We start from the raw sequence: 25768 nt of genomic DNA, 5'->3' as shown, positions 1-25768 counted from the left end.
GCAGTATCGCTGTGGAACTGATAACTTAGGCTTCGGTAGAAGAACGTGCTTGCAAAGTTGTGGTTCCTACTTGTACCAAGTTTAACATAATAGAAACTTCGAAAGTTTTTGCCCCAGGAATGAACCTTTTTGAACAACATCTGGAAATTGGACTTCATTAAAAGCCAAGAAAGAACTGTCGCTGCCTATTTGAACAACGTCTGGAAGTTCGACTTCGGTAAAGGTCAGAATAGATTTGTATAATAGTTACAACAAACTTTGCCTGTTTCGCTACGGAATGTTCATGTGTAGGTCGTGTTTCTAGCAGTGTAATTGGCTGAACAGCAGTAGTTCGATCTTTCGAATGGGTTCTTTCGAAATTTTATTCATATCCTTGTTATTAATGGGTCGATTTTGCTGATTGTAAATGAGAAACTTCTCGAATGCATGTTTGATAGAATTGATTAAGAATTGGACCATGGAGTTATCTAAGGTCTTCAAAAAGGCGAAAGGTATAAAATTATAGCTTTTTTGGATACAATTTTGAAATAACGGCTTAATTAGTAAAATACAAATTACAAATAGGTATGTAACAGGCTTTCAAGTCTTTATGAATTTTAAATTGTAAATAATTTTACCAATTTTCATCAGCTGTTTAAATACTCTTAACGAACCAGTGGACAGCTACCGTTACAATACAAATTCTAACGGGTTTTATGCCTTTCATAAAAAAACTATAAACAAAGACACAAGAAAAACCGGTCAATTGCTAAACAATTTTCTGATAAATTGTGGTTAAATGAAAGAAAAACCAAAAAAAAAACACAATTTTGAAATAGTAGTTTTGAAAAGTAATTTGAATATTTTTTTTTAATGAACAGATAAATTAAAGAATTGTAAAAATACCAGTTAAAACAACAAATAACTATTTGACATATTTTTTTCAATATTTTTAAACAAATACAATTATTTACACTTGTTTTCTGCAAGATATTTCATAATAATCTTGTATAGGAGAGGCACAAAAAAAGGAAAAACTCGTGGTATGATTTTTAAATGATCTTGCTCTCTCTCTTTATTTTCTTTGCACTACAAATGAACATGGAATTTTTCTTTTCTTTTCTTTTTTGTTTTTGCTCACAACAAACTACACGTTGATTGAATTTTCTTAAGAATTTCTCTTTTTGTTTTATTTAATGATCTTTCATTTATTGATCTTTCATTTATTGATCTCTCATTTATTACTTTTAATTTACATTTAATTTGTTTTGATCACTTTGTTGTTTCTTTTTCGTTTTTTTTATTAATATTAAGTGTTTTTATTAAACGCGCTGCGCTGCTGGCAAAAATTAACGATCGATCGATCGATCAATAACCCAAAAATTTAAGAAATAACTACAAGAATATTTAAGAATAAAAAAACGACAAACGGCGACAACAGCAAACGATCAGATCACGACTTTAACTGATCGACGTTCGCAACAAGTATAAAGTAAAAAAATATAAAACATACACTCACACCACAAAAACAATTATAAAATATAAATGAGAAAATAAAAAAAAATAAAAAAACAAAAGACAAATATAAAAAAATATATATTAAATTAGTTAGTTATTTAAATTGTTGTTATTGCTTTAATAAAATTTAATTATACATAATAGCATAAAAATAAAATAATAAACTCTTTTAAGCAAATTTCCATTGCTCTTTCTTATATTTAATATTTTATAAGAGACAATAATAATTATTAAAGAAAGGAGTACAAAAATAACAAATAAAAAACAATAAAATCATAAAGAAAATATTGTAAACAGTGTTGCCAATTTAATGTTCATATTTATAAAAGAAAAACTCTCCTTTAATTTAAGGAGAGTAAAAAATATTAAGAAACAATAACGATCGTTCCTTAGAATTACATTATATCGTTCTATATATATTTTTCGAGAGAATACTAACTCAATTTTTCAGTTCATTTAAACCTTGAGATAAGATTATTATTATGCATTAGAATAATTTTGCTTTTTAGATTATAAACAATTGTCGATAAGCTTAGTATTCAACAAAAAAAAAAACATAGAACGATTGCACTATGACGACGTGATATGGTTGCAAATTTTCAAATATCTCTCTCCTATTAATCAAATATTTTTAACACATATTTTTAGGCTTATTTTAGAATATTAGCAGTTAAATACAGTTAAACCTAGTTATAAAGAACACTATAAGTTAATAAGAAACTAGTTGACATAAATAAATAGGACTAGTATAGCAGAAGATAGCAAAGGATGTTGGATCTATATTTTACCGGGACTGATCAATGTCGAAACTGACGCAATGACAAGTAATCACTGCTATTACATTGCTAGGATGATATCCCGAAACATAAAGGAGAGCAAAATTTCTGATTCCTTAATATTCCCAACACATGATCTTTCACATTATACAAATGATCTCAGTTGATCAATTAAGCATATATAGAGACGCCAGTTACCACTGCTATTACGTTGCTAGGCTGATATCCCGAAACATAAAGTAGAGAAGACTATCTGATCCTTAATATTCCGATCACATGTTCTTTCACATTATACAAATGGTCTCAGTTGATTAATTAAACATATTAGTCTCGCTGTATCGACAATATAGGGACACAATGGTCAGTATCCACTGCTATTACGTTGTTAGGCTGATATCCCGAAACATAAAGGAGAGAAGACTATCTGATTCCTTAATATTCCGATCACATGTTCTTTCACATTATACAAATGGTCTCAATTGATTAATTAAACATATTAGCCTCGCTGTATCGACAATATAGGGACACAATGGCCAGTAACCACTGCTATTACGTTGCTAGGATGATATCCCGAAACATAAAGGAGGGAAGACTATCTGATTCCTAATATTCTGATCACATGTTATTTCACATTATACAAGCGGTCTCAGTTGATCAATTAAAGATTGACTATATAGAGACTATAACGATAGTGCAAACTCCGATAAATTTTCCAACCGAAGTCGCATATTATCACTTCAGTAACAACTCATACAGAGACCTGAAGGGAACCCCACGACTACGTGAAAATTTTTTCAATGGTACCAACTAAAACCAATTGTGAATTATAAAACTTTGCCAGTTTTAGACTCTGATAGCTAAAATCGAACATTTTCCTAATGAAAATGGTTTTGCAACAGACTAAGATTCCGGAATATAAAAGTGATTGAAACTCATTTCTAGCAAAAAACTGTTATGAGTTACAAAACTCTGCCAGTTTTAGGCTTTGATAGCTAAATCGATCGTTTTCGTAATGAAAGCGTTATTGCAACAGACTGATATTCCGAAATCTAAAAGTGCATGAAACTTGTTTCCACCAATTAGAAACTGTCGTCAATCATGATTTACATAACTCTGCCAGTTTTAGGATCGTATTGCTAAATCGAATATTTCCCCAATGAAAGTGATTTTGCAACAGACTGAGCTTTCGTAACATAAAAGTGCATGAGACTTGTTTCCATGGTACCAGTTAGAAGTATTAAACTAAAAAGCTGAGATCCCAGAATATAAAAGAAGACATAACAACTAAGTGGGGAATATTTCCACCAAATGATCTTTGACATTAAACAAGGGACTTCAGTAGATCAAGTAACCACAGTAAAAACCTTAATTACCGAGTCCAGTCTCTGCAAATTCATTCGTTAATTGTACAATAATACATTACCGCAAAATAATTGGCCTATCAAATAATATTCTCTTCCAGTGATTTACTTTTAAAATACCGGATAAGTGCGTATAAATGTTTCCCGTGGCTTTAAATATCTGTAGCGCGACTGAATGCAGTATCTGAAAATAGGTGGAGTAGGATTGCCAACATAATGTGTCCAACTTTTGATGAAAAACGCATTATGCAACAACCCATAATAGCTGAGTACATTGGGTGCAGTTGGATGAATACTGTTGCATTTGCAATGACTGGAAAAAGGAAGAGAGGCTCTTCCAATTTATGCACTTTCAACTTTGATGACTTATCAGAGTCTAGACATAATGACCTACTGAGATATCTATATGTTAAATCTAATAATACGCATCTGACTGGAGGTTTGGTCTTATCAGACGGATTTCCTCTGACTCTACTTAACTGTTTGCTCGTAGTGAACTACTACGATAACCAATCAAATAGAAACTATGATCGGCCTAGAGTTGTAACTTTTATCAAGTTTAGGCACCATAAAACTTAAGACACTACTGAATCGACTATTTATCCTCAGAAAGCGGTATTCCAAAAAGCCAATTAGACTCTACTACTAGTAAAGATATGAAGTTCAAAATTCTTAATATTCGTGAATCAGAGTTCAACTGTGCAAACTAATGGAGTGGTTACGAGTATTAATTTAGTTATGAAAATATTATGATGAGCAAGCTTAGTAAAGGAACCAATTTTCCATGACTCGAGCAGGGAAATCGGACAAAATCTCAGGAATCTCGAATTAAAAGTTGGCAAAATTTTCAGAGTTTAAGTCGCTCTTTCGGTAGTCCGACTTGTTGGGCGGTTTCGTCTACCGAAAGTTGGAAGCAATTATCTTTCCAGATAGAAAAGCATAGACTGACGTTTCAAACTGTAAAAGAATTGATATGTCAACTTCTACACGTGAAATGTCAAAATATAGCGCTCGTAATAAAAAACCGGTATCAAGAGAGATCGTCACGGAGAGTTTTTTTGAAGAAGTCTATGTCATCTACAGAGAAGATTTCTCTTGGAGGGAAGCAAAAGGAGAAAGAGAAAGAGAAATATGCTTTTGATTTCTGAATCTGTTTCAGGTCCTCCATTAGATTTGTTGTTCCGATTGTTTAAGTGAAAAACTTCCCGCATGATCTATCGCAAATCAACGTATTGAATTCCGAAATTAAATTCCTACGAAAAGAGGATCAAAATATTGCCGATCATTACCAATAACCTTTTTCCAACATATAGAAACGTTAAAAAAGAACTGATTACATTTTAAAGTGAAGAAAGAATCAAGCCAATATTTGGACTCTAAGGAAGCAGAAACAAAAGTTCCCAACCATCTATTTAAAAAAAAAATCTTGCATTATATGGCCGAGCGTTATCATCATATTCTGAACGTCTTTCAGTCAGAGCTCGCTACAAACGAATCAATTATGATCGGTACAGGTCCCTTGTTACTGACGCGATTTAAGAAGTTCATAATGAATGGCGCCCTTTTGCTCTCACTTAATAACAAGCGAGAATGTTTTCTTTTTAAGAACTTTTATACATTTTCCCGACTTTTTTGCTCTTGCGACAGTTGTTACACAGTGTTATTATTAATTATTGATCATTTTTTTCTTTTTCTCTTTCTTAACCCGTATGCTGTGTTTATACTTCTTTTAATTATTATTAGAGAGACATTTCAATTAATAATAATACCACCATCAGACATACAAGTTAAGAAATATATAAAGTAATAAATTACTACAACAATAACATATAATTTTTTTGATTAAAATAAATAGCACAAAACGATTAAGGTTTTGTATGAGTCTTATCGTTTCATTTGACTTTTCTTGAATAAAATGTGTAGAGAGTACATGAGAGTGATCGTAACAGTACTATATGAATTGTTTGTAAAGAAGAAAAAAAATTCAACCGATTGCCTGGCTGATTGACTCGTTTGGAAACCAAATACAGAAAACGTGTACAATACAAAAACAAAACAAAAAATACAAATACAATAAAAGAGCGAAAATGATACAATCTTCATTAATGGTTAATGGTGGTAATTTCAGTTGTTAACTCTCGTTATTTTTTATTTTATTTTGAAATTGATAAGTGAGTGGTGATATATACCCAATAGGAAATTCTATTGATACGCATCATAAGCATTATGGTCAATATGAAGGTTTTCTGTACATGAAATATAATTCCATAAAAAAATCAATGACATTGATAGTTTTAATATATTTGATTACACAATGCAACAAGATTTAGAAAAGAATTGTGTGAGATAATGTTAGAAATGTTGTTATTTAGGCGATATCTTGTTTCGGACTAAAGATAATGGGCGTGGAAATAGATGTAAATGGCCAATAGTGGTGAAGTTGTTGTTGTAACATTTCGACTGTGGCCGATAGTTCTTTCCTTTCGGTTGATTCAGGGTTGACAATTTTTGGCCGAGTATGACTCGGGTCGTTCCGGAGCAAAGATCAAATTTTGGTGCAGTTTGTGAGCCACGCTTGCTGAAAGTGCTTGTTAGCACTATTTGATGAGCAAGCTTGCCTAAGTTTGTCAAGTTTGTCTAATAGACCCTTCAAATAGAGAGTTAAAATTTGCCGAGAATTGACGGTTGGGAACTAAAATTAGCTAAGAATGCTAAGTGCTTCAGTACATTTCATTGATGGTAATCTACATTCAGTTTTTACCCATTAATTGAAAGGCCAACCTTAACTTATGGTTACACTTTCTTGTGGGAAGTCGTGAGAACATTATAGCTTTATGTTCAAGATACCCAACGAAACTCACTCACGCCATTAGAAATACATCAGAAGCGAAAATGGTTATATTTCTATTTCCTACGACATTTGAATCTCTGCTCTTGGGTTTTAATCGACTAAAGATTGTCAACCCAGCAACAACTGTATCAACCGAATGTTTTTTCCCCTGGACAGAAAAGAACAGTCGAACTGTTACAACAACAACAATGAATGGAACTTCATACAAAAATCGTATATGAAGTAGGTCTAGTATATCTACTGGTGCTACACTCTCAATAGATTTGGCGAATCGGGATGAATGACTTTAATATAAAAGAAACTAACTACCAAAGATGAAATTTTACACTGAACCAATGTTTCTTTAATGGATGCGCTTTAGTAAAAGTTCTTCAGATGTCCAGATGCATGCAGAGTTTGTAATGTTTAGAAAGCTCCAGACATAACATCCCAAAAAGGTCAATAGATAATGTAGAGGCAGGGTTGCAATATAGTATAAGACAGTAAAAGATTTCTAGGGCAGTTGACAACACCAACCAATTCTGGAACATTAGATCGGATGGCAAGGTATCCAAGATTACATTAGTGCTTTAAACGTGACATAACCAACCAATACTGGATATATAGACCAGGTTTTCTTTTATTCAAGTTCATATGGCCAAAGTTTGAAGCAATTGGCTTGGAACTTGTATCGGAACTTGACCCACCGCTCAATTAACTGTTGAGCAACTAATATTGGATCATTAGATCGGATTACAAGTTCTTAATGTGTACATTAGAGATTTAAATGTGACGGAAGAAGAAGTTCGGATTGCAATTTATCAAGAGCTTGATGCCAAAGCAATCACATTACTAATTGGTTTAGACATTACAGGGTAAGGACAATAAGAGTGGGTACTGCTCTTTAAGAACGTTCTTCCCACATTAGTGTAGATCGTTTTACTGTTATTCACAAACTATCGATATTCAACAGCAATCCACAAGAACAACTCTGATGTGACCAATTGACTTCATGAAAAATGCTCAAAAGATCAAACGTTTAAAGAGATGTTTGCTGATATCTCGAAAAAGAGCTATTAAATATCAGGACACGATATCTTGAATCCCAAATGTGATGAAGAAATTCTAAGACCAGTTTCAAATTCAGCTCAATCCTTTAGAAAAATATACTTTGGTATCTAGGTTAAAAATTTGTCGGTTATATCTCCTATTTCAGTCCATAAAATGTGCGTAATCAGGACTTTGTAGCGTTCGTCCTTGACCAAAATAGTGTTTCCTGCAGTTTGGAACTTTCGTGCATGACAATGCCAACACATTCTAGAACGATATATCGGTATTTAAGGCTACATTTGAGCTTTAACTATGACAGCACCAACCAATCCAGAAGAAGTAATTCCGATTGCAATCTTTCGAAGTACATTTTACCAAAGCTTAATGCCAAAGCAATCAGATTACTAATCGGATTGTATAATATCACATCTTAGTTACTCTCAGTTAGAGCCACAATGTGTCAGCAGTAAGTAAAAACAAAGTCTTCGGTCTACCAAATCCTTCTCTAGGTGCTTTTGACGAGTCAACAGATACCATTCCATCAGTGTGATTGTGAAACTGTTGTCAAAGAATGCTTCAGATATGATATGAATATTGCTAGACAAGAAGCAATGGGACAGCGATGGTCAGAGATTAGATAGCTCAAGTTCTTGAGCAAAGTGCTTATACATGGACCGGTAAGAGCCATGTATAAAAGTTGTTCTTTTCGCAAGTCTCTCGGTGGTGATTCGTCTCTAGTTCACCATGTACTCATGTAAAGCAGTGAAAATGTGCACACTAGCATTATAGGAGGCGTGTCAACAGCCCATAAATGTTTATATCAATTTAGAAATTATATTGATATTTAAATATTAACGTTTTAATCTGATTTAAAGTGGTCAATATGAATGAAGTCCATTGTATTATAAATATGAACAAACTTTCAGTTGAAATGCTGAAATTAAGTTTTTTTATAATTTTTATTACAAATGAAATTGTTATTGTAATTTATATTAAACACAATTTTTACACTAATCAATTTGTATATTAAAAATTAAGAAATATTAATTTGTAAGTATTACAATTGGAGGTTATTTTGTTAATCACTTCGCTTTAAACATTATTTCACATAATTATCTTTTTAAAAAATTTGTATTGGAGTTTTTCAAAAAGTCTGATGAAAAGTTTTACTTTGTGTATTATTCACAAACACCTTTAGTTAGAAAAAAGTAACACCATTAATTACTTAAAGATTTATTTTAATTAATAAAAATCACATATGTTGCTGTTCGCACGTAATGCCGAGTACACTGTTCAAATAAATCAAAATCATTGAAGTTATTGAACTATACCTAATGCTATTTGTCGTTTAGATACGATATTAACATTAATTGATTTTACCATGAAATAAAAAATCGAACATAAAACATTTGTTAATAGACGAGACATGTAATTGTGAAATAAATGTAATAATTGTAATTTTTCTATACGATTTCAAAGAGTTATGTATAAAGAGTGACGATATGCAAATCACGTGTAAATATTGTTTTGTAATTAGGGTTTCGTTAGGGGGATTAAATGGGGACTTAATTCCCAGTTGTTGTGTTCACTTATTTTGATGGACATATTTTAACATTATGTCCATTATAGCATTGTCGATTAGAAACATACGAAAGTCTAGGTTTATCCAGAAGTGCAGTTGGACTTAACAAAGCTTAATTGTTCGCAAGTATCTCTCTTCCGATTTCTTGATATTTAAACGCTTTAGGGAACCTTTGATGCGCCGACGCTAGCTTGTCCATTAGATAACACAGACCGACAATATTTGAAAAAAAAGCAAAGTAATACTTTTTTTAAAGTTGAAGATTCCTCGAAGAAGGAAGAAGTTATGACAGATGTTACGCATTTATTTTAAGGCTGGCAGAATGGACTTCCAGATGGCTTACACCTTGGCGCTGTCATTAAATCTCAAAAACTTCAAAAATGGTGTTTTATCAAAATTCAAGACACGATATTTCGAATCCAAGATCTGATGGAGAAATTCTGAAGGCAGATTCGTATTTTGTAACTGGGTTTCATATCGTACCGGCCAACTGTAGCAACACTAACAACTATCGCACAATAGCAATTTGCTTTTCACTTTCCACAGTTATGAAAAGTATAGTAAACTTACATCTTAAGTATTTGGAGTCCCAAAATTCACTTAACGTCCGCTAGTATGGCTTCGTTGCGGCCGTTTTACGGAAACCTATTAGTCTTAATTTCTGAAAAATGGTACCGTTTTATTAACCATTTTGGCATAAGTAAAGTAGAAGCTCTGGATATTTACCAGACGTTTGATAGGGTGTGGCAAAACTAACTGCTTTTGGTGTCGATAATTAATTATCTCGATTTATATAGATCTTTCTTTGCGATCGCTCTATTCGAGTTATTACTTAAAGTATGAGATTGAAAGGAAGCCCCTCTCTACATAGCCTTTTTATGTATGCAAATGGCTCAAAAAGGAGGAGATCGATTACAGGGCATTATAATCCCTGAATTTTGGACCAATATAAAGTTCGGAATTCGCGATGATTGTAGTACTTATTCAACTGAAATATCGGCTATAAGAATAGCGGTAAACTGGCTATAATATCACAGAATATCAAATCGCTGGCAGATGTATACACCACATCAAGATTGATCCAGAAATGCCGGACATTCTTAAACAGTTATATTTTGGTTATGGAGACCATAGTCTAATTATAGATAATGTATTGCTAATGAACTGACAGCGGCCAAAACTATAAGAAGCTATGACCAAAATGGATGGATAACGAACCACATATCGTCTGAAATTAACTGGATCTCAATTAAGCAGTATAATTGCTAACATTACAGAATACATTAAGTTCGATATCAATGTTAGAAGACTTGGATTGCCGCATAATGAAAAAAATAAGAAGAGGATATTAGTCATTTCTGCTAAAAGAACCTTTTTCGCTATTTCAAACAAGAAGGAGTAATGAACTAACTATCTTTTACTATAACCACGAAGCTTTGGCCAAAATTGAATGGAGAACAGTCTTATTGCAAGTTTGGTATTCATTATAGAATCCAAGTATACCATAAAAACTTCTGACGAAGTTGTCATGATGAGGAAGATGAAAAATCATTTTAAACCACATCAACACCTCTGTACATCAGGCACTATTTGCTTAGGAAGTTGTAAGCCTTGATTGTACCGACATGAAGTCTCTATTAGGGACCCGCTATTATCAAAAAAACTAAAGTAAGGACGGTAAAAATTTTAAAATTTTAATTTTCAAATGCGAATATCTCCTAAACTATAAGAGATAATTTACTGCTACGACATTTTTTATAGTGCTCGATGAGGAGATTCTAAATACGAAATTTTTTTTAAATCGGAACTCAAATGAAGAAATAGGATCGTTTTAAAAATTTAACATAGCCGAGGTGTCCTAATTTGAGGACCCCCCGCCGGGCCCCTGGTTTTTATAGTGCTCGATGAGGAGATTCTATATACGAAATTTTTTTTAAATCGGAACTCAAATGAAGAAATAGGATCGTTTTAAAAATTTAACATAGCCGAGGTGTCCTAATTTGAGGACCCCCGCCGGGCCCCTGGTTGGCCTATAAGGTCCAAATTCAAAACCTAAACTCGACAACACCTCCTCTTTGTGCATACCAAATTTCATTAAAATCGGATTAACCGTTTAGAAGTTACCGAATTATTTCCCTCTTTTTTTTCCTATACCACTGTGAGGCGTCGTAAGAAGTTCAGCAAATAATGCTTTGAATATCTTCCTCTATTGATGCCTTTAGAACTTTATGTAGGGAGTGTAGCATGCCAGGAACCAACCAACATAGGCTCTTGGAGTCTACATTGGTAAAACCTTCACACGAAAATCAGGATAACATTGCCAAAAGTCTTTCAGATCATTTCAAATTTCTATAGAGCTTCCGAATAGGGAAGAATGGTTTGAGAGGTTTGAGATGGACACTGACACAGGTGCCGGTGTCTACATTGCTTACATGTATATAAAAAGATCTTTCAGATTCCATAACAAATGCAGTGTCTTCCAAGCATAGCGATTCTAGCGATGTGGAATGCGAAAAAACTGATACGTGAGCATACATTTTTGGGGTCTGCAGTTACAATTTATGTCGATAATCATGCTGCACTTAGAGCATTTGTATGTCATGCTCTTTGATATTGATATCTTGAGACTGTTTACAATAATGCTGTGTTGGGTCTGGTACTGTAATGTACAAGGTAATGAGGTAGCTTACGAACTAACAAATTTTGAACCTTGACCTAAATTGAAGTGACAGACCCATTTGTAACTATTAAAGGATGATAAGTTACGGAGTAGTTAACAGAGTACATTTTGTGTTGGATAGGGGTAGTCTAAGGACTCTGATAGGATATTTAGCTGGGTATTGTTCTGTTAGGTTCATTAATAGCAACTGGGACATGACTAAACCGGATTTCTGCAGTGAAGATATGGAGAAGCTAGAGACGATTAAGAATACATAATTTGTAAGCTATTGACCTAGTGTACAGGGTCTCGGGGAGAAAGGAAGTAGATTTCATGAAGAATTGTGTAACATAAATGGATGTAATCCATGCATTTTATTAGGGTTTATCTGGAGAATTATTAGGATTTATCTGGAGAATTAGTCGTTATTTCTTTTAGAGGCAACAGTGAAGTTTCAGATCTTTCAGATCTATCTTGTTATCGAAGGGATTTACAATGGACAATAAAAGTGGTGTTGAACCTTAGGGTGCATAAACCTTTCTTAACTAACCCAACGATCAATCACATGAAAGTTAATTAATGATTGTTAAATCTTTTTCATAAATAAGTAATAATAAATTAACTTACCATTTAATAATAATTGAGAGTCCTGTTTAGTTAGATCATGATCTTCTTCAATGCTGAATTGATTGGTTAATGGTAACTTATTCGATGATATACGATCATTACTAGTTGCGGCCAAATGATGCAGTTTATGTTGTGAACTGCTAGCACTTTTCGACAATGGTGAATTACCACCCTCACTAACACTATGATGATGATGATGCGCATTGTGATTGTGGTGATGATGATGATGATGATTGTGTTGTTGCTGCTGCTGATTAGCATTGTAAAGATCATCATGTAATTGATTATTTGGTAACACATTTGTAGAGAAAACATTATCGCTATAATCTTCTCTAACTTCCTGAGTTGGTGCCTGATTAAGAGCCTCATTTTCTTCGGGATTGAAAGATGCTGTTGTTTTATCTAAGGTGATACGTGTAGTGGGTGCATTCCACCACTGCAATTTGGCCATATTAGTTTTATTAGTATAATGTTTGGCAGCAGCTGTTGTAGCAGCTATTGCTGAGGCTTTATCTGTTGTATCCATGTCGGAGTCTAAAGTATTATCCGTTAAATAACCATTTGTTATAGTAGTTGATACGGGTGGGTCTAGGGGTGTCAAGGGTTCAGTGACACCTTCTTTAAGAGGGGTATATTTTTGCATTTTGAATTTTATTTTTTGTTTTTTTTTTTTATATTTCTTGTGCGTTTTTCACTAAGATAATCTCAAGAAAAAATTTGGTAGTTTTTTTATGGGTTTCTTTTGGATTTTGTTATTTAATTTAACTTTTGTAATGATTTTGTAATATAAAAGTTTTTTTTTTCTTGTTTTTGTTTTAATTAAGTTTTTTTAATGTTTTTTTTTAATATATAACGTTTTTTTCAAAAATTTAAATGTTCTTGATTTTTCGTTTTATTTTATTTAGTTTTTTTTTTTTTAATTTATTTATTTAGTTGATCCTATATAATGGCATCATCTTCATCGTATAGTAGTAGATAATGTCAGCTTCGCAGTTTCTTAGCTCCTGTAACATCCCGTACATGAGCAATGTGGCAAACTCGGCTCATATTGTATTCACAACTGTTATTACTTTCATATTCTATTTGCTTAATAGAAATTAACAATATTCTTGGTTGACTGAGTTCCATTTTGATTAAACAAATAAAAAAAAAGTAGATCACAACGACGTTTGAAATAAAAACCTAAACAATAAGCAAAACGTTTTATATGTATGTTGGTTTTCTAACTAAATATAAACCCCATCAATAGTAATAATAATACAATATTTGATTATATCTTAGCAGATATTTGATATAACTACTTCCGTCTAGAGCCAGGTTTTCTAATGTAACAATTACATATAGATTTTCAACACCTTAGGGTTAGTTGGTTGTTTTTGTGGGGGGGGGCGGGGCAGGGGGTGATGATGTATATTAACGTTTGCGAGTATGAGTTTTTAAACGTCTTCTTTTAAATTGAGGCTGCTGCTGTTGTTTTAAAGGAGCAATATACCATATCTTCTCCGCTGTTGGGAGACCACCTTGAGCGTAAGTTTTATAAATTTTATTATAATTGACTTTTTTCAGAGAATTTAATTTGCAATAATATTCCTGTCATTTAACACATATTAAGCTTGATTTTATCAATCATCCAAAACGTAGCAATGGTAAATGTTGATATTCAGCTATAGTCTTTGCCGTGCAGTGAATTTGTTTTGTAGTTTTCAAATGCCGATAAAGATCGGCATTCGCATCTGGATCTGGTCCTCCTCCGCCGCTACGTTTTTCAAAATAGAATTGTTCTATATATTCTTTTTGTAGCAATACCAATGATAGATTGGATACTACAATGCCGTGTACTATAGGAACTGTATATCGGTAGGCTTTTGCAACTTTATAACCACTAATGTGTGGCTTTGAAGCGTATGCTGATGATGATGAAGATGATGCTGTAGCGGCTGCTGCTGTGGTGTACGCTTTACAATAACGTTGACGTCTTCGTTGTCTTCTACTAAGCTTTGATTGTTTAGTAACACTTTGAACTGAATGCATTACGTTTAGCAACACGTTGATGACAATTTTTATTTAAAGGGCGTTTTATTTAGCGCTCTTTTAATTTAAGACAATTTATGTTTTTTTTTTTTTTTTTTAATTTAAAAGTTTTTAAAGCTTTTTAGGGTTTTCTTGTATTAAAAATGTTTTTTTTTTTCTTTCTTTAGGGAAATTTTCACTTGTTTTCTTTTAAGTTTTTAAGTTTTCGTTTTATTTTCCGTTCGCTTGTATTTGTTTTTTAAGTTTTTCTTTTGTTTTTATATATTTTGCTTTTTTTTTTTGGTTCTTAACAAAATTTTATTAAATTTTTACCATTACTTAAAGATAATTGTTCTATAATTTGTTGAATATAATATAAATTTTTTGTTGAATTTTTATTTAAACTATTAATTAATAAGGGCTTGTTACATTTACTAATAATATTGGCTGTTGTACAATTATTATGCATTAATATAGAATTAATTAATTTAATTTTTTGTTTCCCATGCACACTTTGAAAAATCTTCATATTCATTTCGCACAATTTTCTTTTTTATTTTTGCTTAACACATACAAATTTTCAATTTATTTATTCATTTGTCTTGGCCTAATCATTCACTATAACCAGCTGAAACTTTTAGCACTTTACTCTATTTCATAAGTTTCTTTAACGCATATTATACCAGAATTTATTTAAATTTTGTGAAATAATTTATTTTTCAAAAAGAAATTATAAAAAAAATCTGCTTGCACTTTTTTGATATCGACGTTTAGTTGAGGAGGAGACAATATGTGGAGCTCTTGTATATCGAATGGTTGTAGAAAATCTGTAAGCAAAAGAAATAAAATTTGAGAATTTAATAAGAACAAGCATTAGACATAAAACAATGTGATTGAGTTTGTAGAAAGAAGAAGAAGAAGAAGAAAGAAAGAAAAAAAAAATCAATAAAAACTATTTAATCAACGTTTGGATGAAACGACACAACGACGACGATGTTGATGGTGTACGCAATTTTATTAAACATACAATACAAATTTTCTGTGTAGAGTATGCGCAATACATCACATGATGCAAATTGACATTTGAACAGGGTGTATGTACAATTGACAAACATATTGAAACTCTAAATGATATCAAGGAAATTTTAATGAAAAGTTCAAAGTTCCATAAATATATAGAAATTTAAATTTAAGTTCTTATTTCCCCATATATCTTAGGATTTTTGTTTTCCATTTCTTAACTTTAATAAAATTCTTTTTTTTTTCTAATAAATTACTGTACTTTATTTCCTTATTTTTATTTAACTGATCTTGTAATAGTATATTTTCATTTATAAAACTTATAAAATTTTATTAAACGTATCAAACAATAATCTCAAATGTTTCTATAAATGTACGTATTTAGATTAGTTTTGTAATTTAGTTTATATTATCGTTTATAATGATTAATACGTATACCGTCTGAGTGTTTTTGCTGATAACAAAATTGTTTAGAATTTTCCTTCATATACCGGAAATAGTTCACATAATTTGTTGTGCAAATGAATCATATGATTTTTCGCTTCAAAATATTTATGAAAATTTTTTACATTATTGTAGAATTCTAAGTACCTTTAATGGTATGGTCTACATATATTAATTGTATTGAATTATTTATAAAAGAAAATAACCATTTTTTGACAGGGTAACAGAAAATATTTCATACAAGTAATTAAGACTATAATATAGTCCAGACTTCGTACTGCAATCCGGCCTACAGTCAAGTCTTTAATCTGGTAATCTATCGTCTGGACTATAGTGTCCCAGCAATAACTGGGTAATGGCTTTCAATTGTAATTACTTACCTTACAACATACTTTTAAATGACAACTTCATATGGTCTGGATTACGTAGAAGTAGTCTAATAAGGCCTTAATAATAATGTGTTATATAAATACTTTCTAATTCATTAGTCATCTTGCCAGTGAGGATACGAATACGTATTTATACGTTTTTTCATGTGATTTATAATGACTAGTTTTTCTAATCGTTTGCGGTAAGTACTTGCCTCCAATGACATAAATGTTTTGATAGACTAGTATATAGTCCAGTCTATAGTCTAGTCTATAGTCTAGTCTATAGTCTAGTCTATAGTCTAGTCTATAGTCTAGTCTATAGTCTAGTCTATAGTCTAGTCTATAGTCTAGTCTATAGTCTAGTCTATAGTCTAGTCTATAGTCTAGTCTATAGTCTAGTCTATAGTCTAGTCTATAGTCTAGTCTATAGTCTAGTCTATAGTCTAGTCTATAGTCTAGTCTATAGTCTAGTCTATAGTCTAGTCTATAGTCTAGTCTATAGTCTAGTCTATAGTCTAGTCTACAGTCTAGTCTAGTCTAGTCTATAGTCTAGTCTATAGTCCAGTCTATAGTCTAGTCTATAGTCTAGTCTATAGTCTAGTCTATAGTCTAGTCTATAGTTAGTCTATAGTCTAGTCTATAGTCTAGTCTAGTCTATAGTCTAGTCTATAGTCTAGTCTATAGTCTAGTCTATAGTCTAGTCTATAGTCTAGTCTATAGTCTAGTCTATAGTCTAGTCTATAGTCTAGTCTATAGTCTAGTCTATAGTCTAGTCTATAGTCTAGTCTATAGTCGAGTCTATAGTCGAGTCTATAGTCTAGTCTATAGTCTAGTCTATAGTCTAGTCTATAGTCTAGTCTATAGTCTAGTCTATAGTCTAGTCTATAGTCTAGTCTATAGTCAAGTCTATAGTCTAGTCTATAGTCTAGTCTATAGTCTAGTCTATAGTCTACTCTATAGTCTAGTCTATAGTCTAGTCTATAGTCTAGTCTATAGTCTAGTCTATAGTCTAGTCTATAGTCTAGTCTATAGTCTAGTCTATAGTCTAGTCTATATTCTAGTCTATATTCTAGTCTATAGTCTAGTCTATAGTCTAGTCTATAGTCCAGTCTATAGTCTAGTCTATAGTCTAGTCTATAGTCTAGTCTATAGTCTAGTCTATTGTCTAGTCTATAGTCTAGTCTATTGTCTAGTCTATAGTCTAGTCTATAGTCTAGTCTATAGTCTAGTCTATAGTCTAGTCTATAGTCTAGTCTATAGTCTAGTCTATAGTCTAGTCTATAGTCTAGTCTATAGTCTAGTCTATAGTCTAGTCTATAGTCTAGTCTATAGTCTAGTCTATAGTCTAGTCTATAGTCTAGTCTATAGTCTAGTCTATAGTCTAGTCTATACTCTAGTCTATAGTCTAGTCTATACTCTAGTCTATAGTCTAGTCTATAGTCTAGTCTATAGTCTAGTCTGTAGTCTAGTCTATAGTCTAGTCTATAGTCTAGTCGATAGTCTACTCTATAGTCTAGTCTATAGTCTAGTCTATAGTCTACTCTATAGTCTAGTCTATAGTCTAGTCTATAGTCTAGTCTATAGTCTAATAGTCTAGTCTAGTCAATAGTCTAGTCTAGTCAATAGTCTAGTCAATAGTCTAGTCTAGTCAATAGTCTAGTCAATAGTCTAGTCAATAGTCTAGTCTATAGTCTAGTCAATAGTCTAGTCAATAGTCTAGTCAATAGTCTAGTCTAGTCAATAGTCTAGTCTATAGTCTAGTCTATAGTCTAGTCTATAGTCTAGTCTATAGTCTAGTCTATAGTCTAGTCTATAGTCTAGTCTATAGTCTAATCTATAGTCTAGTCTATAGTCTAGTCTATAGTCTAGTCTATAGTCTAGTCTATAGTCTAGTCTATAGTCTAGTCTATAGTCTAGTCTATAGTCTAGTCTATAGTCTAGTCTATAGTCTAGTCTATAGTCTAGTCTATAGTCTAGTCTATAGTCTAGTCTATAGTCTAGTCTATAGTCTAGTCTATAGTCTAGTCTATAGTCTAGTCATAGTCTAGTCCTATAGTCTAGTCTATAGTCTAGTCTATAGTCTAGTCTATAGTCTAGTCTATAGTCTAGTCTATAGTCTAGTCTATAGTCTAGTCTATAGTCTAGTCTATAGTCTAGTCTATAGTCTAGTCTATAGTCTAGTCTATAGTCTAGTCTATAGTCTAGTCTATAGTCTAGTCTATAGTCTAGTCTATAGTCTAGTCTATAGTCTAGTCTATAGTCTAGTCTATAGTCTAGTCTATAGTCTAGTCTATAGTCTAGTCTATAGTCTAGTCTATAGTCTAGTCTATAGTCTAGTCTATAGTCTAGTCTATAGTCTAGTCTATAGTCTAGTCTATAGTCTAGTCTATAGTCTAGTCTATAGTCTAGTCTATAGTCTAGTCTATAGTCTAGTCTATAGTCTAGTCTATAGTCTAGTCTATAGTCTAGTCTAGTCAATAGTCTAGTCTATAGTTTAGTCTATAGTCTAGTCTATAGTCTAGTCTATAGTCTAGTCTATAGTCTAGTCTATAGCCCAGTCTATAGTCTAGTCTATAGTCTAGTCTATAGTCTAGTCTATAGTCTAGTCTATAGTCTAGTCTATAGTCTAGTCTATAGTCTAGTCTATAGTCTAGTCTATAGTCTAGTCTATAGTCTAGTCTATAGTCTAGTCTATAGTCTAGTCTATAGTCTAGTCTATAGTCTAGTCTATAGTCTAGTCTATAGTCTAGTCTATAGTCTAGTCTATAGTCTAGTCTATAGTCTAGTCTATAGTCTAGTCTAGTCTAGTCTAGTCAATAGTCTATAGTCTAGTCTATAGTCTAGTCTATAGTCTAGTCTATAGTCTAGTCTATAGTCTAGTCTATAGTCCAGTCTATAGTCTAGTCTATAGTCTAGTCTATAGTCTAGTCTATAGTCTAGTCTATAGTCTAGTCTATAGTCTAGTCTATAGTTTAGTCTATAATCTAGTCTATAGTGTAATCTATAGTGTAGTCTGTAGTGCATTTCAGTCAAATATTTAAACTACAGTCTAGTCCATATTTTTCTAAAATTTAAAAATATTTGTAGTTCGTATTTTTAGTTCCTTGTTAGGTCTATATTATTTTTTTCTATCATCTAGACTACAGTTTTATCTACACCCAAAGTATACTTATATTTACCTATCTCGCACTATAATATTTTACGATTTCATGGCTAAAATAAACATGTCAACACACTCAGATTTCCGAGACGTATGCCATATTAAATAAAAAATACTATATACATACAGTACTTTTCTTAATACAATTCAAACAACATACATACGTAATTGAAATGAACACCAATCTCTACACCGTCATACCCGTTTCCTAAGTATTTTTATCATTTCATATTTTTTTGTGATTAACCGCCTAGCTACAGAAATAATGACTTGACGTATAATTCGTACTGTTTTTAGTCTTCATCATCAGTCAGTGTTGAAGGTATTTTAATGTTTGCCATTCATTTGCAATTGATGATTTCGGGTCAATTATAAACTGATCATCAAGAAATATGATAGAGAGAATGATATATATATATATCATTCTCTATCATATCATATTATAGTCTAGTCTATAGTCTAGTCTATAGTCTAGTCTATAGTTTAGTCTATAGTCTAGTCTATAGTCTAGTCTATAGTCTAGTCTATAGTCTAGTCTATAGTCTAGTCTATAGTCTAGTCTATAGTCTAGTCTATAGTCTATTCTATAGTCTAGTCTATAGTCTATGCTACAGTCTATAGTCTAGTCTATAGTATAGCCTATAGTCCAGTCTATAGTATAGCCTATAGTCTAGTCTATAAGTCTATAGTCTAGTCTGTAGTTTAGTCTATAGTCTAGTCTTTAGTTTAGTCTATAGTCTAGTCTATAGTTTAGTCTATAGTCTTGTATGTAGTATAGTCTATAGTCTATAGTGTAGTCTATAGTCTAGTCTATAGTCTATGGTCTAGTCTATAGTCTAGTCTATAGTTTAGTCTATAGTCTAGTCTATAGTCTATTCTATAGTCTAGTCTATAGTCTAGTCTATAGTCAAGTCTATAGTCTAGTCTGCAGTCTATTCTATAGTCTAGTCTATAGTCTAGTCTATAGTCTAGTCTATAGTCTAGTCTATAGTCTAGTCTATAGTCTAGTCTATAGACTAGTCTATAGACTAGTCTATAGTCTAGTCTATAGTCTAGTCTATAGTCTAGTCTATAGTCTAGTCTATAGTCTAGTCTATAGTCTAGTCTATAGTCTAGTCTATAGTCTAGTCTATAGTCTAGTCTATAGTCTAGTCTATAGTCTAGTCTATAGTCTAGTCTATAGTCTAGTCTATAGTCTAGTCTATAGTCTAGTCTATAGTCTAGTCTATAGTCTAGTCTATAGTCTAGTCTATAGTCTAGTCTATAGTCTAGTCTATAGTCTAGTCTATAGTCTAGTCTATAGTCTAGTCTATAGTCTAGTCTATAGTCTAGTCTATAGTCTAGTCTATAGTCTAGTCTATAGTCTAGTCTATAGTCTAGTCTATAGTCTAGTCTATAGTCTAGTCTATAGTCTAGTCTATAGTCTAGTCTATAGTCTAGTCTATAGTCTAGTCTATAGTCTAGTCTATAGTCTAGTCTATAGTCTAGTCTATAGTCTAGTCTAAGTCTAGTCTAGTCTATAGTCTAGTCTATAGTCTAGTCTATAGTCTAGTCTATAGTCTAGTCTATAGTCTAGTCTATAGTCTAGTCTATAGTCTAGTCTATAGTATAGTCTATAGTCTAGTCTATAGTCTAGTCTATAGTCTAGTCTATAGTCTAGTCTATAGTCTAGTCTATAGTCTAGTCTATAGTCTAGTCTATAGTCTAGTCTATAGTCTAGTCTATAGTCTAGTCTATAGTCTAGTCTATAGTCTAGTCTATAGTCTAGTCTATAGTCTAGTCTATAGTGTAGTCTATAGTGTAGTCTATAGTGTAGTCTATAGTGTAGTCTATAGTCTAGTCTATAGTCTAGTCTATAGTCTAGTCTATAGTCTAGTCTATAGTCTAGTCTATAGTCTAGTCTATAGTCTAGTCTATAGTCTAGTCTATAGTCTAGTCTATAGTCTAGTGTCTATAGTCTAGTCTATAGTCTAGTCTATAGTCTAGTCTATAGTCTAGTCTATAGTCTAGTCTATAGTCTAGTCTATAGTCTAGTCTAGTCTAGTCTATAGTCTAGTCTATAGTCTAGTCTATAGTTCCTAGTCTATAGTCTAGACTATATTAAAGTACTTTTCCTTGCTTTTTGCTAAAAAATTGTTAAAATTTGCAAAGAAATTGAGAAAACGAACGCCACGCCAGTTGTCACGTCAAATGTTATAAACATGAGTAGACTAGACTATAGACTAGACTATAGATTAGACCAAAGATTGGCTATAGTCTAGTCTATAGTCTAGTCTATAGTCTAGTCTATAGTCTAGTCTATAGTCTAGTCTATAGTCTAGTCTATAGTCTAGTCTATAGTCTAGTCTATAGTCTAGTCTATAGTCTAGTCTATAGTATAGTCTATAGTATAGTCTATAGTCTAGTCTATATTCTAGTCTATATTCTAGTCTATAGTCTAGTCTATAGTCTAGTCTATAGTCTAGTCTATAGTCTAGTCTATAGCCAATCTTTGGTCTAATCTATAGTCTAGTCTATAGTCTAGTCTACTCATGTTTATAACATAGTCTATAGCCATAGACTAACCTATAATATAGAAGATCAAAATGTTTTGTTAAAAGCTAAGTTAGTTTTAACGCCGCCGAGTATAGAGCTCATAATTGATTTATTAACTACTTATATATGGCAAAGAAAACCTATCGTATATAGACGATGAAGGAGCTTATGATGCCATAGAACTGACGGTAAATAGGTGAAAATTTAGTTGTAATGTAAAATGTACATTTTAATTTTAATATTAAAACAATGTTAATCTGATTTTAGAATTTTTAGAAGCGTAAATAAGAACAAAAACTTATGATTTATAATCCATATTTTGCCTAATAATACATTATTAGCCACTGGAGACTTTTTACTTTATTTCTTTAAACTGCACAGAAAAAAATCAATTTTTAACAAAATTCTTTCTATATTATGCAAAATAAATGATCATTAACATTTGTGTTTTGGGTTTATTCCTATACAAATACATATATTTATACACTTTTCATGAACATAAAAATGTTTGAAAAAACATTGAATGATTATTTGCTTTAGCTTATATACTTTTTGGAGTGTGTGGGCATATCAAAAAATCTATTTTTAACTTTTGCTTGACGCCAAACTAAAAATTATTAGTATATAAAACTTACGTAGAACAATTTGAAAATACCTTATGCAATTGCAATTATGTTTTAGGTAGATTATAAAAAGTGGCAGTAAAATTCCATATACCAACTAAATTTAAAGGACTTCTACTTGATAGTAGATAGAATCTATAATAAACTATTTTTCAATGACTTTTAGAAAGTTGGCACTTAATAAAACGAAAGTAAAGTGGTTTTGTTTGGAAGAAAAACCTTAATAGGGTGGGGATTTTTTTAAATATTACTTTAAATGAGATAAGACTTAATTCCTAGAAAATCTTTACTAAATATCTAACAACTTTTTTTTGAATTATGTTAAATACTTGAAGTGCTAATTTGTAGTGTTTTTTACTTATAAATGGTTATTAAAAAGATTCACGTGGCAGATTTATAATCGTCTGAATAAGCAATTCATATTTTTATTGGCAAAATTGTTTTAATTATTTTGAAAAGTTGAAATAATTTTGGAATTTTTATAAGTGCAAATTCCACTTAAAAAACTTAATCTAATATTTTCCGTCACCGAAAAGTACTTTTAGACTGATTTGATCTCAGAATTGTTTTTAACATAAACTTTTTAAGTTTCTCTATACAAATGACACAATCTTGATTTTATATTTTTACTCAAAAAATTAATGTTTGATTTGGAAAATACATAAATGGACTTTCATGATTGCAAAGATTTTTACGGTTTTTGCTCTATTTCTTCTAGTCCAGATATAGTTCAGTTCTAGTTCAGTTCTAGTTCAGTTCTAGTTCAGTTCTAGTTCAGTTCTGGTTCAGTTCTGGTTCAGTTCTAGTTCAGTTCTAGTTCAGTTCTAGTTCAGTTCTAGTTCAGTTCTAGTTCAGTTCTAGTTCAGTTCTAGTTCAGTTCTAGTTCAGTTCTAGTTCAGTTCTAGTTCAGTTCTAGTTCAGTTCTAGTTCAGTTCTAGTTCAGTTCTAGTTCAGTTCTAGTTCAGTTCTAGTTCAGTTCTAGTTCAGTTCTAGTTCAGTTCTAGTTCAGTTCTAGTTCAGTTCTAGTTCAGTTCTAGTTCAGTTCTAGTTCAGTTCTAGTTCAGTTCTAGTTCAGTTCTAGTTCAGTTCTAGTTCAGTTCTAGTTCAGTTCTAGTTCAGTTCTAGTTCAGTTCTAGTTCAGTTCTAGTTCAGTTCTAGTTCAGTTCTAGTTCAGTTCTAGTTCAGTTCTAGTTCAGTTCTAGTTCAGTTCTAGTTCAGTTCTAGTTCAGTTCTAGTTCAGTTCTAGTTCAGTTCAGTTCAGTTCAGTTCTAGTTCAGTTCTAGTTCAGTTCTAGTTCAGTTCTAGTTCAGTTCTAGTTCAGTTCTAGTTCAGTTCTAGTTCAGTTCTAGTTCAGTTCTAGTTCAGTTCTAGTTCAGTTCTAGTTCAGTTCTAGTTCAGTTCTAGTTCAGTTCTAGTTCAGTTCTAGTTCAGTTCTAGTTCAGTTCTAGTTCAGTTCTAGTTCAGTTCTAGTTCAGTTCTAGTTCAGTTCTAGTTCAGTTCCAGTTCAGATCTAGTTCAGTTCTAGTTCAGTTCTAGTTCAGTTCTAGTTCAGTTCTAGTTCAGTTCTAGTTCAGTTCTAGTTCAGTTCTAGTTCAGTTCTAGTTCAGTTCTAGTTCAGTTCTAGTTCAGTTCTAGTTCAGTTCTAGTTCAGTTCTAGTTCAGTTCTAGTTCAGTTCTAGTTCAGTTCTAGTTCAGTTCTAGTTCAGTTCTAGTTCAGTTCTAGTTCAGTTCTAGTTCAGTTCTATTTCAGTTCTAGTTCACTTCTAGTTCAGTTCTAGTTCAGTTCTAGTTCAGTTCTACTTCAGTTCTACTTCAGTTCTACTTCAGTTCTAGTTCAGTTCTAGAGACAACCAAAAGATTTTATACGCAAACTTCGAACCCTGATATTGAGTATAACAAAAATACCCGGAAAATTCTCACATGATCTTGCCACCAAATACAAAAAGACTCATTAAAAGAAAACGAAAATAAAGAATAGAATAAAACAAGTGAATTTTGAAAAAATAAATTGCATATTTGTTAATAAATGTCATGAAAATCAAATAAATTTTAGAAAAGAAACAAAAGAGGCCATTGTTAAATATGTATCTTTCTATAGCTCATCTCTCACACTCCGCACACAGCGCAACAACTGGGAAACAAACAAAAACGATGACTACAAAAACAACAAGGCAAAATAACTAATAATGATGGGAATAACTCTGCTGGCCTTTAAACGTATTGAACTTGATGTATTTGTTGTGTCTTTTTTTAATTTTTGTAAATTTTTGTTTTCGTTGGCAATTACACCATGATTTGCAAACAACCCATTAAACGGTATTGCGGGCGGCGAGCACAGACACATTAACTGGAACTGGGAATGATTCATGGTGTCTAATATTAAAAAAATATTATACAAAGTAGAACAACAATATGCTTGGCATGCATATACTAACAACAACAACATACTAAATAAGCAATGAATGAGTATGTCGCTTTCAAACAATGTATCCATGCGGATAAAGATATTATTTATGGTCTAGCCAGCCGTTTGCTCAAATATCTCAAAAATAAAATTTCTTTATCTTTCACAATCACTTAAAAATTTATTTCATACTTTTTTGTGTGTAACTTTTTTTTTAGATGTGTATGCGGTTTTACCTTATTTCTTGGTTTTCTGCAAAATCAGCATATTTTGTGAGCGAAGAATGTAAAAAACGTACTTTTTTAATATATTTCAAACTTATGATTACGTATTTTTATCATCATTTTTTGTCGACTTTTCTTTGAAAACTCTTTCAGTGGAAGCACATGAATACCAACACCAACAACAACAAGCACATCAGTCAAAAAAAATTATTTTTGCTATACTTATAAAATTTTGTATCTTTTCATTGGCTTTTTCTAGCCGATTTTTTTAATAATCAATGATTTTTTTCGTTTTAGAACACACTTGATTAGTTGCACTTTTTATTTGTTAAACAATTAAATGGATTTATTCATTAAATTCATTTATTATTTTAAATTTTACAGATAATTCTTAACCTTAGCGACAAAGTTTTGCTAATAAATTTTTTGTAAAGTGAAAAAATTCTCTTTTCGAAAATGTGAGTTTGCAGAAAACTCACACATACACACACATGGATAGAGACAACTGTGGCGAGGAAAAATTGACAACGGCGTCAGCTGACAATTTTAGAAATGTTTGCGACTGTTTTTATATACTTATAGCCAGCTAAATAAA

General features: G+C 31.8%; 2 protein-coding genes across 2 annotated transcripts in view; both read right to left on the bottom strand.

The window, feature by feature from the left end:
• The window catches only part of LOC119603734 (probable cation-transporting ATPase 13A3), a 44034-nt gene extending 30818 nt beyond the window's left edge, over positions 1 to 13216 (bottom strand). The window contains 1 exon segment of the mRNA XM_037955892.1: positions 12383 to 13216. Within this exon segment, the coding sequence (XP_037811820.1) occupies positions 12383 to 13025 (643 nt within the window). The 5' untranslated portion in view covers positions 13026 to 13216.
• A 45-nt stretch (positions 13217 to 13261) lies between these two features.
• Positions 13262 to 25650, bottom strand: LOC119603735. Its single transcript, XM_037955894.1, has 2 exons — positions 25186 to 25650; positions 13262 to 15219 (listed from the first exon to the last, which is right to left on the bottom strand). Exon 2 carries the CDS (start codon positions 14411 to 14413, stop codon positions 14009 to 14011), a length of 405 nt encoding a protein of 134 aa, XP_037811822.1. The 5' UTR covers positions 14414 to 15219; positions 25186 to 25650; the 3' UTR covers positions 13262 to 14008.
• Between the last annotated feature and the right edge of the window lie 118 nt (positions 25651 to 25768).

The sequence above is a fragment of the Lucilia sericata genome, unplaced genomic scaffold (assembly GCF_015586225.1).
Source record: "Lucilia sericata isolate MDLA Ls3-8-SP2 unplaced genomic scaffold, ASM1558622v1 Contig000332F_arrow, whole genome shotgun sequence".
NCBI lineage: Eukaryota > Metazoa > Arthropoda > Insecta > Diptera > Calliphoridae > Lucilia > Lucilia sericata.
Note: the sequence above shows the minus strand (reverse complement) of the source record. Positions and strands in the feature narration are given on the sequence as shown.

Bases quoted from the DNA above. Each gene is read 5' to 3' on its own strand.
- LOC119603735 (XM_037955894.1), bottom strand. From the start codon at position 14,413: ATGCATTCAGTTCAAAGTGTTACTAAACAATCAAAGCTTAGTAGAAGA.